Below are 16,835 nucleotides of genomic sequence, written 5' to 3' on the forward strand. Positions count from 1 at the left end.
ATACTTTTTCCTTTGTCCCAGAATTGTTTCTTAGATTTAGACGAGGCAATGCAAAGAGGATAGACAGGCTTCCATACCAGGGCTCCAACCATGGCTCAGTCATTTCCTTGCCCCCTGATCTTGGACAGTTTTAGTCATTTGATCCTCAGTTTTGTCAGTAGTATTTATAATAACAGACGTCTACTGTTTTAAGTGCTGGTCATCTGTTAATTCATTTCATCTTCAGAACAACCTTATGAAGCAGGTAGACTGTAATGAGGAAAGTAGGGAAAAGAAAGGTTAATAAGTAACTAAAGCACCTAAATGTTAAAGCTGAGTATTTGAACCTGAGCAGTCATATTCCAGAGCCCACAGTGTATTTCATATATCCTTTCAGTCATGACATGGGATAGTTAATGTTTTCTCATAAGATTATTTTTGAGGAATAACTGAGATAACATAAGTATCTATAAATAACGCCAGTGAGTGGGAACATATTATTTTTATCACTTTTCATAAAATGTAATATTTAACTTTTTTATGTTTTATTCCCTTGGTTTTTGGTTTATTTTTTAGACCTGATCAGAAATTTACTGAACATATTAAGGATGATAAAGGTGAAGACTTTCAGAAACGATATATCCTCAAGAGAGATAACTCTAGCTTTGACAAGGATGATAACCAGGTAACCTCGCACATTTGGAGCATTTTTATAGATGCTGGACTTATCCTGGCAGATCATTTCCCCAAGATTAATTGTTCTCTTTTCTTTAGATGAGAATACGTTTGAAAGATGACAGACGAAGCAAATCTATAGAAGAAAGAGAAGAAGAATACCAGAGAGCTAGAGACCGAATATTTTCCCAAGATGTACGTACTGACTTACATTTAGGTCTTCGTGTTTAATTATATGCTAATTGCATATTCACTCCTCCCTTAATCTGTTGATCATATTTACTTTCAGCTACATTTGTTACATATAAAGTCATCTTTTTAGAAATACTATAGTCCTATTCATGTTAATGATTTAATAGTTTGTAAAATACTACATTGCTGCAGTTATGTGTACTTTTCAAAAGTTGGAAGTAGATCAACTAAGAAGCAGTACTTTGGACTGAATATATAGTTTATATAGTATTTTTTCCTCTCAGACTTCTCACAGAATGGAGATTTTTGGAGTAGTGGTCACTATCTACAAAATCATGTGCCTTAAGTCCTACTTGCTAGTGGATTTTTCTTGATAAATAACTTGTTTCTTTTAAAGTAAAGCTAATTGATTTTTTTAATTAATATTTATTTTCCACTTTATATGTGGTTATATGGAACAGATCTTTTAAGTGGCTGCTTATTTTACACATATATTCAAGAAGAGAATCAGTTTGGTTTTACCAGTATCTGCTCTATGCAGTACTAGGGACTAGTCAAGGATATAAGAATATATGTAATTTGTGTTAATACTTTCAGAGATAGAAATTTTCTCTGTATTAAAAAAGAAATGACACTAAAATCTAGACTGTCAGTTAAAAGTTTATAATATTCAACAAATCTTATTGATCACCTATAGTAGGTATTTTGCTGGGCACTAGATAAATGTATCCATGCACATGTACAATAAATTATCTCCCAAACAACCCTATATTCGGTATCACTGTTTATATTCACAGATGAGGAAACTGAGGCTCCAGGAGACTAAGTAAAATAGACAAAGATCATCTAGCTAGGAAATGACAGGATTCACCCTAGGTCTTCTGAACTCAGGGCCTAACCTAGATCTATTTTCCTCTGTAATTGTAAGATGGATGAGGTCTCTACCCATGATGAGTATTGAGATAATGACAGTACAGTGTGTGATTGGTACAGAAACATGAAGGTGAAATAGGGAACACGGTAGAGATGCACCAAAAGCCAGAACTCTGGAGTGAGAGGAAGAGTTAGCTTCCAAGAGGAGACCTGAAGGATTGAAGTGTTCCACGTCCAGTTAGCATCTTCACGGGCCAGAGATAAAGGAGAGCTAGACTCATGAGGAACTGAAGAATTCATAATCCACCTGGATTATGGCCTAGGGGGCAGGAAGTGAGGGGCGTTTCAATTGGAGAATTAGTAGGAATCTTATTTCAGCTTGCTCCTGAAATCTGGTGCAGGGAGTTGAGTTTTTAGCTAGAGCAGGGTTCAGCAAACTTTTTCTTATGGCTCAAATAATGAGTATTTTAGGCTTTGCTACTATACAGCCTTCATTGCAACAACTCAAAACTCCCCTTATTAATACAAAAGCAACCATAGACAATATGTAAATGAATGGACATGGCTGTGCTGCAGTGAATCTTTATTTAGAAAAACAGATAGCTGACTGTAGTTTGCTGACCCCTGTGCTAGAAGATTGGGCTTCCCTGGTGGCTCAGAAGGTAAAGAATCTGCCTGCAATGCAAAAGGCCTGGGTTCAGTCCCTGGGTTGGGAAGATACCACGGAGAAGGAAATGGCAACCCACTCTGGAATTCTTGCCTGGAGAATTCCATGGACAGAGGAGCCTGGCGGACTACAGTCCATGGGATTGCAAAGAGTCGTAGACAACTGAGCAGCTAACACTAAGTACTAGAAGATCAGTGAGCTATTAAGGAGTAGAAAGTCATGATCAAAGAGGTTTCTGTGGCTTCTGCTGTTTAAATTGGATGAAAGGAGCAAAACTGATAGCTGGTAAAGTAGAAGACTTGTAATTAATACAAGATGCAAAAATGATGGCTATGTGAGTCAGGTTGGTAGCACTGGGAGGCTTTTGGCTGTAAGCTACATTGAGGCATAGCTGCTTGTTCACTGCTACAGCTGCTGCCAAAGCAGAGCTGATCAAGATATTTGTTGAGTGAATAAGGTGGAATCTACAGACGTGTATATATCTTGAATATTTAACAGTGAAAATGGGTTTACTTGTTGGAAACAATATTTGAATTTCAAGTTACTTTGTACAACAGAAATGAATTGCTTCAAAAATATGTGTCTGTTAAAAGTAAGCATAGTATCTCCAAGCCAAAAAGATTTTTTCATTATCATTTATTTGTATACCTTACCACCATGTTTGATTTGAGAACCGGGAGTAACTATTGTTTTTTTAATTATTACACATGATTTTGGTTGTCATCATTGGTTTACAGATAGCATTATTTGACCAATGCTCAACTTTTTATATCTGTTCTTTCTTTCTAGTCCCTGTGTTCCCAAGAGAATTATATTATTGACAAAAGGTGAGGAATTTAACATTTGTTTTGGTAAGTGTCTGACTGACGCTAATAAAAGTAAAAATGTTTTATTAAAATGCCAACAGAATCCAAGACGAGGATGCTAATAGCACTCAGCAGAGGCGCCAGATATTTAGGTATTGGAAGCATGTTTTCATGCAGTACAGTATTGAAAAATTAGAGCTTTTTTTTTTCCTCATAATTTTCCTTTTTGTCTCTATTGGCTTTTCAAAGTTTTATTTCTAAATTACAGAGTTAATAAAGATGCTTCAGGAAGATCAACAAATAGCCATCAAAGCAGCACTGAGAATGATTTGAAGTATTCTGAACCACGGCCCTGGAGTAGCACAGATTCAGACAGCTCTCTCCGAAACTTCAAGCCTGCTGTAACCAAAGCCAGCAGCTTCAGTGGGATTTCAGTTCTGACAAGAGGTGATAGTTCTGGAAGCAGCAAAAGCATAGGCAGGCTTTCAAAAACAGGTACAAACATCTGTCTAGAACTGTGCAGCCAAACATTAGTGTCCATAATGTTGGCTTGGCATTTATCATGTGGCTTCTGTAATTATCCTTAAATAAAAGATTTCTTACCAGCAGTACATTGAGCACCTCTGAAGTACTTATGAGGTAATATGTGTATTGACATTAGGATTTATTCTCTGTGAGACAGATTCACAGACACCAGTTAAAATAAGAATCCTCCACTGTGATGTAAACTTAAATCACGTTGGTTAATGAAATGTCCTCTCTTGTTTAAGTGCCTTAGGTGACTGGAAATCCTTCAGCGCTTAGTTATAGCTAGAAGCTGTGGTTTCTCACGTAGGATTAGTTAACATTGATTGCATTTTTAGCTAATACCGTTATTAGCTGAAATTCGACTACTACTATCACATTATTGTTTGCATTTCATGATAAAGTTCACTTGCTATTCAAAAGTGTAAAATTGCTGAGACTTTCTGAGAAACTGTCAAACTAAAGAAATGTAATACAGTATAATTATTATAGATGAGTAGAAATTTCAGTAACATTTTCAATCTAAAGCTTCTTTATTTTAGATTACATAACTTTTAGGCTCATAGCATTTACTCTACTTTCACTAACTGGCTTCAATACTAAAGAAGTTTATGTCTCTTTTAGAATCCTCGTGGATCTTTATTTTTATCCCCAAATAATCAGGAAAATCAGAAATGGCACTCTGCTTATCCTTTTGGGTAAAGCCTAGACATACAGTTTTACAGATAACAGTTGAAGGGAGAGGTATAAATTTGAAGGTGACAGTATTTTTTAATCTCTGACTATAACTCAGTGCTTTAAATTCTTAAGGTTTTTGAATTGCTCCTGTCATCTTTTTAACATATAATGTGGATGTTTAAAATGTCTTAGTGTATATGATATATCACCAAAGAAAGGTAAGTTTTATTAATGTAAGAAATATGCATATGTACCAAATATGCATTTATTTGATAAACGGTCACTTAGTCATCAAGTCATCATAACAAAACTACTCATGTGTCCTGAGAAAGGCATTTAGACATACAGCCAAATCAAAACATTTTAAGAACATGTACTATTTATGATCTATATTATCTTCAGAGATGAAAATAAGTATATTTTTCATATAGTTATTGGAAACAGTTATTTTGGCACAATGTAAAATAGAAGTTATCCTTCAGAGAAATCTATATAGTGTGTCATATTTGTTTACTTCTTTCTTGAAAAATTAATTCTCCCCATAGACTCAATTCTGTTTTTTAAAACCTAATTAACCTAATTCATCAAAATCTTTCCCTTTCTTCATTGTTTCATTGTCTCCCTTTAGCCATTATACATCAAATTAGTTTATTAAGTATAGTAAAAAATTTTAAGCTAGTGTTAATATAATTGCTTAGAATAGTTTTATTCTTTGTCCCTTACTGTGATAAGAATTGAAAGTTGACTGTACATTGTAGGAAGATGCTATGATTATGAGCTGAAAATGAAAGTGTGCAATGAAACTTGACAGTTGTTTCTCTTAGTAGAGAATTTACTGTTTTTGTTATTTCCTACACTACTTTGAAATCTTTCTGTGTTCTTATAGAGAAGGGGTTTCTGATATAAGAGGTTTGGGCATTTGGCTGTGCTAAGTTGTTTGTCCTGGGGGCAAATTATAATCTATATATTCCTAGGTGTTAATCTAAAGGTAAAAATGTACATAACTTTGTCCTTTTGGGAATGTGGGTAATGTGTATTTTGTGGCTGTCTGTGGCTGATACTATTACAGACTTGCTTAAGTTGCATGCTTTGGCTTTGACTTACCTGACAACTTAATGTGATAACTCTTGGTGTATTAAACGTATTTTTGGTGGAGAGGGGAGGCAAAATTGTACAGTAAATCAAAAATAATTCATGCTTTTATGTGTTAAACTGCATGTTATGCAATATGAATTTTATGATGTATTTAAAACCTGCATCTTTATATAAGGTTTTAAAAACTCCCATTTTTATTACTCCTCCCCTAGGTTCTGAGTCTTCTGGTAGTGTAGGGTCATCTACGGGCTCTCTTTCACACATCCAGCAGCCTCTCCCAGGTACAGCTCTTAGCCAGTCTTCTCATGGTGCACCTGTCGTCTATCCAGCTGTCAGCACTCATAGTTCTCTTTCCTTTGATGGTGGCCTAAATGGGCAAGTTGCATCTCCTAGCACAAGCTTCTTTTTGCTTCCCTTGGAAGCAGCAGGCATACCACCTGGCAGTATTCTGATCAACCCTCAAACAGGTTGGTATCCAGAAAAAGGTTTATTTCAGTTGAGATGTCAGGAGTTATCTGAAAATTAAAGAATGTATATTAAATGTATTATCTGTATATGTGTTGTTAGCTTTTTATTTTTTATAAGTGATTAGCATTTTCCCTAGAACTTTATTAAAAACAGTTTATGCTAGAGAATGTTAAAAGACATATTTATATCAGAAAATATTTTTCTCCTTGTGACACTGGTGACATTGTCTTTTAGGTCAAGTCATGAAACAGTTCATTTCCTAGAAATGCAACCACCACCTTTGGAAGAGCTTTATTCAAAAGAATTTTATCCTGGGGAAAATAGTATACATTTCATGAAAAAGGAGAACATTAACAGCTCTTACTTCTTTTATAATGTAGTGAAAAGACCTATAAGTAATTGTCCTTATGAATATGGTAATTGCTTTCTACTGAGGAAAAGCTATTATAAGCTACATCTTATTATTAATGAAAAAGTAGTCATTGTTAATTAATATTGACAACACATTGTTTGCAGTTAGGAGGTAGTACTTTGTGTTTATTGAATGTTTACTCTGTGGCATATACTATGTTGTGCTTTAAATACATTACATATAATAACCCTGTTAGGTGAAGTCTACTTTTACAGATAAAGAAACTGAACCTCAGAGAGATTAAGAAACTGCAGTCATTATATATGTTAATTTTTTTCTTAAGTCAAAAGAAGTTTTGGTTTCTAATCAAAACAATATAGCCCAATCATATAGTTAGATAATGAAAACAACCTTAAATCGCTCGTTAACCTTCCTTAAATATTCACAGATAGCTGATATGGTCAGACTAGCATGGTAATTGTTGGGCAAGGTAGATCCAGCTAGAGGGTCAGGGTCTCTGAGTGTTCCTGAAACTTTCCTTTTGTTAGTTGTAGAAAAAACTGTGGCTTGGAAGGTGTTACCTTCAGATCTCATTTGTATCTTTTGTTTCTAAGAAACAAATTAAATTAGATAGGAAACTGACTCTTAAGAAATTCAGTTTTGGTTTATAATGATTATCTTTTGATATCTTAGGTCTGTTACATGACTAAACTGCCTGTTTTCCTGGAGCAGGATATAAGATGATTTACTATTTTACTATTTTCTATTTTTCATTCTAAACATTAGTTAATATGTTTTTGGAAACATGGAAGTGTCAGTTGAGTAGGAAATTATAAAGTGAGAAACTAATCAACCTGAAATTGAATTGTATACTTAATTTTAAATTAGTCCAGAAGTGACTTTTTTTTTTTTTTTTTGAGAAAAGCATTACAACACATCCAGCTTTTTTTTCAAGCAGTCCTTAAATTATGCTGAAACATACTTTCATTCAAGTCTAATCTACCATTGTTTTAAAAATTAATAAACAATTCACAAATACCCAGCACGACTTCATTTTAGTTCTCTATATCCATCACATAAATTAACAGGAAATTAACTGATGAAAATAATTTGACTTTGGAGAACTGTTCCCACTTGATCGCAATGGAACAATGTATTCTTCTCTCCCAAGTATTATTATATGTTACATTGGAGAAGGAAATGGCAACCCACTCCAGTATTCTTGCCTAGAGAATCTCATGGACGGAGAGGCTTGGTGGGCTGCAGTCCACGGGTCGCAAACAGTCGGATACGACTGAGCGACTTCACTTTATTTTTTAAAAAAAGAGAGAATGTTTTGAGGGCTATTTAAGACAGTACTATTCAGTCAAATTTCTCTTATTTTATATTTTTCCCATCCTAAAAGGGTATCATAATCAATGATCTTTTTATTTCATAATTTTCTTAACAGTCCAGTCTTTTTTTTTGTTTAGTCATTCAGTGTATAGTATAGAAAAGTACTAATCTTTGAATCTGTATGTACAGTGAGAAAAAAGTCTGGAAGAAGTTATCCAAATTAACTGTAAGGTTATGGGGAGTTTATTTTCCTTTTGATCTGTATTCGTTGGTTATTTTCCCATGATAAAAATATTACTTCATGTAATAAAAAGTTGTTTAGAATCTATGTTTAGAGAGTTACTTAAAATATTCCTCTAGTAATTGATAACCAGTAAGCCTCAAAATCAATACTGAAGTATCCTCTCATTTTATGAATAAAGCTCACTGAAATCAAAAGGAAGTTATTTTAGATAATTATTTAGAATTTTTAGATTATTTCCTAACTTTAACAAGTTAGAATCTATGAAATTAGGACATTGCCATCAAAGCCACAATTTGAAATTTGAAGTTATCAGCCATTTAATTTTCATCAGGTTTTAATCTTACTAGTTAAATATATGCAATGTGACCTATATGTTAAATATTTCCCGTCTAACAGGCTAATTAATGAATTGCCAGTATCCCAATGTCAAGTTTTATTTTGTTTTTCCCTTCAAAACTGAAATATTACACAATCCTGTAACTCAATTCCTTGAGCAAGGGGTGTTTCAGAATTAAATTTTTTGGAAAATACTGTGTATTATAATATAATCTGAGTGGATTCTGGAGTGATAGCACCGCAGTGAAACACTGCAGCAAAGTTTTTGAATATTTACTCTTAAGTGGGAAATACAAAGACTAGAAATAGCCTTGTGTAAAATCAAACTTTTCTTTCTAGGCTAAGAAAAAAAACCTTTGGTTTTCAGAAACTTGAGGCCTTTGGAATTGTGAATAAGGATTGAACATGTTATAAGTTTGTAGAATGACCTATATTCAGTCTCCATTTTTAAGTGATTTTTTCCTTCATTCTTAAAATTTGCAGGTCAGCCCTTCATAAACCCAGATGGGAGTCCAGTTGTCTATAATCCTCCAATGACGCAACAACCAGTTAGAACCCAAGTGCCTGGACCTCCACAGCCACCTCTGCCACCCCCACCACCTCAACAGCAAGCAGCTAATCACATTTTTTCACAGGTGCACATATCCACAATTACATAATGCTAAGTTCATCTACCTTTGCATATTTAGGGCTATAGTCACTAATTATAACTGACATAGCGCAAGTAAGTATCTCTTAGAACTTTAATGTTCTGCACCCATGATGTCCCACTCACTGCTCCTATGGAGAGGTTAACTTCAAGGGCTTTTCTGCGAAGGGAAATTTTTATCTCATGATCCTGTGTGGTGAGTATTTTATCCCTGTTTCACAGTAGCAGGAAATGGACAAGAGTAATCAAAACTAAGATTATACATTATTCCAGTGAACAAAGTGAGTTGTTTTAAAATTCAGTAATCAATCACTTACAAGAAACTGAGTTGTTGCTTCAAGGTACTCTCCATCCCACCTACCCTATGAAAAATAAAGACAAAAATACTTGAGTTAGAATTATCAAAAGCACTTTTAATAATATTTTGAATTTGTATAAATGTTTAGAGTTTCCACATATATTTTCACATTCAGGCTTTTCTTCTAGAGATGTGTTACTCATTCTTACTGGACTTGATTATTCCAGTGTAAACTCGTACTTTCATTCTGTCTTTTGAAAGGTTGTTTAGCATGTCAAAGACAGTTTGCACAGTTATTTGCACCTCTTTTTCCCTGGAAGACAATCTTAAGTATTCTACTAGTGAGAACATGGAGAATATTTTGTGACAGAAGTATAGTGGCAAAGTTGAACTGGAGAAGTTTTATTAGTTTTGTTCACAGGTTAAATTGTATTACAGGAGTGAAAAATGTATGAGCAGTTTGATGAAGTTATCACATATTTTTTAACTAATTAAAATAATTCCTGTCTGGCAATTAAGACTCCTTATTAGGCAAGGCAGTTTCTCTAAAGTTGGACTTGTAGGTTTTTTAACTTCCCAACCTCATTTGCTTACGTGCACTCAGGTAGATGTTAGACAGAATAAAACTCCCTCACTGTCCTTTTCTGTCTTGGTTTCATTCAACTTGGTCTTGAAGTGTTTCTCTTTAATTTGCTATCACGTGGTCATCTTGCAGTACTATATATTCCATCAGGAGTTTTACAGGGCAGATTTTCATTTGATTTAATTCAGTGGAAATAGTCTGGCAGCTTCAGGAAAAAATCCTAAGATTTTATCTACAGTTATATATTTCAGATTATTATCTCTGAGAAATAGCTTTGTCTGGTTTAGTTTCAAGAGACAGTCCTAAAAGATATAGGCAGCTTACTTTAGAAATGATGTCTTAATAGACTAGAATTTGAAATCTTGGGGAATGTATCAAACTCCATGGCTGTTTTTCCTGGCATTGCTTCAAGTGCTTCTGGTAATTTTTCATTGAATACAAGAATAGATAATTGATGAACAAATGATACTCAATAACCATCTTTTGCACTGAGATAATCCATCCATGAAATTTCATCTAACCAAACAAAATAATGCTGTGATTTCCAAAGCCTTCAGATGGGCCACATTCTTGAAACCAGTCACTTTAAGTGAATGCTGTTTTGCACCCAGGTGCAACTGAAGTAGAAGAAAAGGACATGCTAAGGCTTTTTCTTTTCTAAGAGTTGTCAGAGTTTCACTTCCATCATCCAGTCTCCCAGCCCACATTTTTCTCATTACCACTTGACACTCTGGCAGACATAAAATCATACCCTTGGTGCTCATATTACCCCTCTTTTATTTCCCAGCAGACTAAAGCTTTTGTTTCATCTGACACTTACATAGTAGGTTAAGTTGTCTGGAAGAAAGTTGTGTCTTTATGGTTGTCTGACTTAATAACACATTGAAGAGCTTGTAGTTTGTAGTTTTAAAGCTGCTGCACCTCATTTGGTGTGATACATGCTGTCATCCATTAGGAAGCTTGCTAATTTCTTCTCACTAACCTTCAAGAGGTTAGTGAGAAATCAGTGGCTGCTCTTTAGATCTTTCAACTTTTGCCTTTTTTAGTACTTTAACTGTAGTTTTTTTGTGGTTTTTTTTTTTGTGTGTGTGTGTGTGTGTGTAATTCTAAACTACTCTAAGCCATTCATTGTTTAGAAACTTGATTTTGTGGTGGAAGGGCAACTCAGCATTATATGTATTAATCATAGGAATTTCTCCTTGTCTAGATTATTCTTTGAGTAACCTTATTTGGTTAATTGTGCATTTCTAAAGTATACTCCATGGACTGTAGCCTACCAGCCTCCTCTGTCCATGGGATTCTCCAGGCAAGAATACTGGAGTGGGTTGCCATTTCCTTCTCCAGGAGATCTTCTCAACCCAGGGATTGAACTCGGGTCTCCCGCATTGTAGGCAGACGCTTTACAATTGTAGGCAGATGTCTGAGCCACCAGGGAAGTTGTTAAAGTATACTCTTCAAAAGTATTGTCCAGAGAGAGATTCAAAAGTTAAATGACTGTATGCGGGTGACTTAAACAGATTGCCACCTGTATGCTGGATTATGATAGTTATTAAACCAATATGTATATTAGTCCTTTGTAACAAACTACATAAAGGTAAGATTGGAAAACTAATTTGCCTATCAGTAGCCAGGTGTATTCCCTAAAATTTAAATATGATTGAAACGTCTTTCATTCTTCAGTAATACCTGTGAGCACCCTTGGGAAACATAAAACTTGAATTTTTTTTTTTCCTGATATGCAGGAATATTTTCTTAGTAAAATTTCAAAGAACTTCAGTGGATCTTTGTACAAGTTTGAACTGCAAGGATCTGCTTATACACAGATTTTTTTGTTTTTCCTAGCACATACATACTACAGTATACATGATCTGTGATTATTTGGATCCATGGACTGGAATCTGCAGATGTAGGGCCAGCCATATTATACCCAGATTTTTGACCCTGCAGAGAGTCAGCGTCCCTAAGCTCTGAGTTGTTCAAATGCCCAGTGTAGTTTCTCAACTTCTAATATTCTCTCAATAAAAATTTTTAGTTAGAAGAAAGCTGTATGTATCTTCCTTATATAGAAGAGATCTATTTGTGTGTGTGTTTTCTTTAGGCTATTTGTAATGGTACCTACAGTATATTTTCCTTGAAAAATTGCTAAAGTTTAGGCACTTTGGTCCCAAAAGAGTAATCATGCCTTATCAAATAGAATACTTGACATAGATATTATGTTTGTTACACTTTGATAATAAGAATAGAAGAAAAATTCTATTGCTTAATGTTTATATAGCTAAGTAGAGCAGCCCCTTCATCAAACCAGGAAGAAAGAATAAAGGGGTTTGCTTTTACTGACCTAGCCCAAGGGTCTTGTAGGATAATAACATTTGAAATCTCTAAATTACCTGTTGTAGTGAATCAAATATTTTTATGCAAAAATTATTTTCTAATTATGTTTTAAATTTAAATGTATGTTCTCAGAAATTATCTATGTAGAGTTTCTTTGCTTACTATTGTTTTTGTTGTTTCCTATATTGTTTTTAAGATGACTTTGTAGTTTTAAGCTATTGCCAAAAAACTGTAACTTTCCATTTTATGTAATTCTTCTTTAACATTTTATTCTGACATTAACATTGTTTGCCAACCTGTTATTCCTTAGCCTATTCGTCCTCTGCAGCCCTCTTCACAGCCTGTTCAGTACTCTACAGCCCCTTACCCATCCCCGCTCCTGCCAGTCTCACCCACTCAGCAATACTCCGTGGTACTATATCTCTATTCACCTCCTGCGTTGTTTCTGTGGGTGTATGTGTGATGAATACTTGTGAATGTGATTAATGTGATACGTTCTTTTGTGATTTTCTAAAGTCAGGGATACATATATTTTGAAAAAGTATTTTTTTTAACTGTATTAGAAATAATTTATTATGTTCCATAAAATAGTTGTTATATTGGCTTATTTTGGCAATTATGTAAAGCCTAACATTTTCCTTGTTTTTCATACTGAAATAATCTTCAGGTCCTAAGATGTTTTAACTACTTTCCTCATTGAGGCTGGTGCAGATCTGTGCAGTCCTGGTGTGGCAGCTTTCATCTGGGTTTAGACTTTCTTTCCCCACCAGGTCTGATAAACTTAGTATCAGTCATTGGGGTGAATTGGAACTTCCAGTTTCATAAGACATCAAGATCTCTAGATATTTAATCTATGACTATAAAGTAATGGTACTTCCTTTAATCCAAAGCATGCCCAAAGTTATACCTCTCAGTAAGAGCTCAGTAATGACCATCTCTAGTTAGTGAACATATGGGGCCACAATATAAAATACCTCCTGCATAGTGCCTAAAATGAAATAGATATTCAGTAAACGTTAATTTCCTTCCATTAAGTTGAATCTGCCTAACCACCTGTACTTTTTCCCAGTGATGCTCTTACTTTTCAGACTATACGGTCATCACATTTTGAAATTGCATCCAGTTAAATTATAAGATGTCTCTTAAAATCGCTCAACACTTTTTTTTTAATGTTTTGTTTTGTTGAGGGTGTTTTTGTTTTGAGCTGTTGGGCAACCTTATTTACCAGCCTTGGCTCTGAATGATTTTCAAAGATCACTTTCAGTCTGAGAAAATGAAATTTTGCCAGCATTGAGAAGGTTGAGAACATTTTTAAAAATAAATAACGTAAAAGCCTCAAAAATGTTTTGAAAAATGGCAGATCGTTGGAGTAAGAGAATGACTTTTTCACCAAGATGACTGTAATGGTGGTATATATCAATCATTATGGTATTTCTTTTTAAAATATTTGGACATATTACATTTTCATTACAGCTGGTAAGCATTTTTAGGTATATTTTCATCTTCTGAAGTTATTCATTGAATTAGGTGAGTAGTGCTGGACTAAGTCAGAACAACCATTTGAGAAGGGTAAAGCCATGCCATATATTTTCAGTCACTAAGTCAGGTTTCCTTTTTTTCAATCCTTTATCAGCTCCATAGCCTTACTTTACTTTGCAAAAACAAGCAGATTATAGAAATTGCAGACATGTCAACTTTGATCTGACAACTCAGTTGCCACAATTTTTTAAGTAATTTTCCTTTTTTCAAATTTTTCCTCTCAGCAAAATGTGGTGCACATTGTTGCCAATCTGGCTCCTTGAAAACAAGGGAATGCTATTTTAACCCCATTGTCATTTCAGTTGATACTATGTAGACAAGTCAGAATTGGTCCTTACTTTGTTGAGTCAGGTAAATATTTGTCAGATAGCATATAGATTGTAGCCTTTTCTTGACACCACTGCCTGCTCTCCAAGTAGCAAAAGCAATAGGAAACTGTCACCTAGTTTACATTTGCCAGTGGCACCCCACTCCAGTACTCTTGCCTGGAAAATCCCATGGACGGAGAACCCTGGTGGGCTGCAGTCTATAGGGTCGCTAAGAGTCAGACACAACTGAGCGACTTCACCTTCCCTTTTCAGTTTCATGCATTGGAGAAGGAAATGGCAACCCACTCCAGTGTTCTTGCCTGGAGGATCCCAGAGACGGCGGAGCCTGGTGGGCTGCCATCTGTGGGGTCGCATAGAGTCGGACACGACTGAAGCGACTTAGCAGCAGCAGCAGCAGCATCTGATTTAAGGAGTAGACCAAAAAACACCAAGGAAGAATAGAATTGACAACCAAATTTTTATTTTATTTCATTTTTGAGATTAGAGAGAAGATCAGAGAGGGTAGATCATGAAATGAATATTTCTGCTACTATATTTGATCAGTAGGTATGGGAGGAAATACAGAAATGCATAGAACCTGACTCTTTACCTCCTGAGAAGAAGGACATTAAAGAGTAATTAGTACCATGCCTGGCTAGACTCCTAGTCTTTGAAGTCTTTTCAGAAAATGTTAGTTGCCTAATATAAAAGTGTGCCTTTAATCTTATTTTAAATAAGTGTATATTCTTATTTTAAATAATTGTCTTCATTTTTTTATTGTGAAATGTTGTTATACCCTACTCTTTTCTGCATGCTATACATTTCCATGAGATATATTTTATAAGTAATTTGTGTTGACAGCATTGTAATATTGCTACCTTCCTGCCTCAGAGTTACAATTTTCTTGAAGCTGTTCTATTAAATCATGCTTATTGTAGATATATAATTTCCATGATATTAATATATACTACTGCAACTCTTCTTAAAATACATGAAGTATTTTTCTTTGATAAGATTGGTCTGTGTTTGGAAAGCTTACTGATTTCTGACCTCTCCCTTTTTTAGCAGGACAACCTTGGGTCTCAGTTTAGCCACATGAGTCTTGCCCGCCAGCCATCAGCAGATGGTTCTGACCCTCATGCCACCATGTTCCAGTCCACTGTTGTTCTTCAGTCCCCACAGCAGTCTGGTTATATCATGACAGCAGCCCCTCCGCCGCCGCCGCCGCCACCACCTCCTCCCCTACCACCTGCGCAGCCAGTCCCTGCTCCAGGCTACTCTGCCTCTGGTCATCCTGTCAGCCAGCCAGTGCTCCAGCAGCAGGGGTACATTCAGCAGCCCTCTCCACAGGTACATTGCTTTTTCATCTTCTAACTTTAGAGAACTTGATTTTAATTTTGCACGGAGAGACTTTGTGAGAACGTGTGAACAAAACTTGTCAGCCATCTTCCCTTTTGGAGACTCTAAAATGTATTCTAGACAACCACATGACCGGTAGATACTTGAGTTGGAGGGTTAAACTATGTAATCTTAGAGTTCCCTTCTGACTCTGAGAGATTTGTTTTGTTTTAACTAGCTTAAGAGAAACACAGTAAAGTAAATGCACTATGAAAATAAAATGGTATGTTTTAAGAAGAAGTAGATCAGTTTGGGGAGAATTAGCATCTTAACCCTGTTGAATGGCCTATGCAAAAATATGTTACCTCTCTCCATTTATTTAGATCTTCCATAATTTTTTTGTCAATAGTATTTTGTGGTTTTCATTACACAAGTATTACGTATAGTTTTTAAAATATATTCTAAATATTGAATGTTTAAAGTGATATTCTAAAGGAGATTATTTTTAAATTTTATTTTTTATTTGTTAACTGCTAATATGTAGAAATAAAATTGTTTTTTATATATTGATCTTTTTATCCTGCAGACTTTCTAAATTTGATTGTTCTACTCTTTGCGTTTTGTTTCTCTTTTGCCTTATTGCATTAGCTAAGTGCGCCACTGTTGAACATACTCACAGGAGAGAGAAGTAAAATTTCTAGAATCCATGTATTATCTTAAATATGTTTTGAAGTACCTATGCTTACATTGTTCCCAGTCTTAGGGGTAAGCTTTCAGTCTTCCGACATTAACTGAAACTATCTGTGGATTTTTTTTTTTTTTTTTTTTGTACATTTCTCTTATATTCCTGGTTTGTTGAGTCTTTACCATGAATGGATATTAATCTTATAAAAAAATTTTTTTTCTGCCTCTATTGAGGTGGTCGATCATGTGGGGTTTTATTCCCCTTTACTCTATTAATACAGTGAATTACTCTGACTTTGAATCTTAACCTTTCATTTCTGGAATATACGTTATGATATATATGTGTCATGATATAGTTATCTTTTTTGTATATCACTGGGCTTGATTTGTCGGTATTTTCTTACAGAGTTTTGCATGTATTTTCATGAAGGATATTGATCTGTAGTTTCCTTATAAGCTCTTTTTCAGGTAGTAGTGCTCAGGGTGGTACTGATCTCAAAATGAGTTGAATAGAGTTCCCTCCTTTATTTCCTAAAGGAGTTTATGGGTTTAGCTCCTATATTTAGTTCATTTATTTTGAGTTCGATTTTGTATGTGATATGAGATAAGGTTCTAGCTTCATTCTTTTGCATGTGTATATCTCTTTATTCCAGCATTACTTGTTGAAGATACTATTCTTTTGTTTTTTTGCACTGGGTCTTTGTTGCTGTGTGCAGGCTTTCTCTAGTTGCAGCGAGTGGAGGGTCCCTCTCTAGTTGCAGCGAGTGGAGGGCACCTCTCTAGTTGCAGTGCATGGGCTTCTCATTGCAGTGGCCTCTCCTGTTGTGGAGCACATGCTGTACGCACACAGCCTTCAGTAGTTGTATCACACAGGCTCAAT

The 16,835-nt window shown here is 35.0% G+C and overlaps 1 protein-coding gene across 9 annotated transcripts in view; it reads left to right on the forward strand.

Moving 5' to 3' along the window:
* The window catches only part of R3HDM1 (R3H domain containing 1), a 162,788-nt gene that overhangs the window by 99,016 nt on the left and 46,937 nt on the right, over positions 1–16,835 (forward strand). For 3 of the 9 annotated variants that reach the window (XM_040228513.1, XM_040228506.1, XM_040228507.1), the window contains 9 exons: positions 556–664; positions 754–849; positions 3,176–3,213; positions 3,294–3,344; positions 3,461–3,687; positions 5,703–5,957; positions 8,709–8,860; positions 12,397–12,498; positions 14,999–15,283. In XM_040228513.1, coding sequence (XP_040084447.1) covers positions 556–664; positions 754–849; positions 3,176–3,213; positions 3,294–3,344; positions 3,461–3,687; positions 5,703–5,957; positions 8,709–8,860; positions 12,397–12,498; positions 14,999–15,283 — 1,315 coding nt within the window. The remainder of the gene's footprint in view (positions 1–555; positions 665–753; positions 850–3,175; positions 3,214–3,293; positions 3,345–3,460; positions 3,688–5,702; positions 5,958–8,708; positions 8,861–12,396; positions 12,499–14,998; positions 15,284–16,835) is intronic. The other 6 variants (XM_040228511.1, XM_040228509.1, XM_040228512.1 and 3 more) reach the window with 3 other exon arrangements.

Source organism: Oryx dammah, unplaced genomic scaffold (assembly GCF_014754425.2).
Source record: "Oryx dammah isolate SB20612 unplaced genomic scaffold, SCBI_Odam_1.1 HiC_scaffold_27, whole genome shotgun sequence".
Classification (NCBI taxonomy): Eukaryota; Metazoa; Chordata; class Mammalia; order Artiodactyla; family Bovidae; genus Oryx; species Oryx dammah.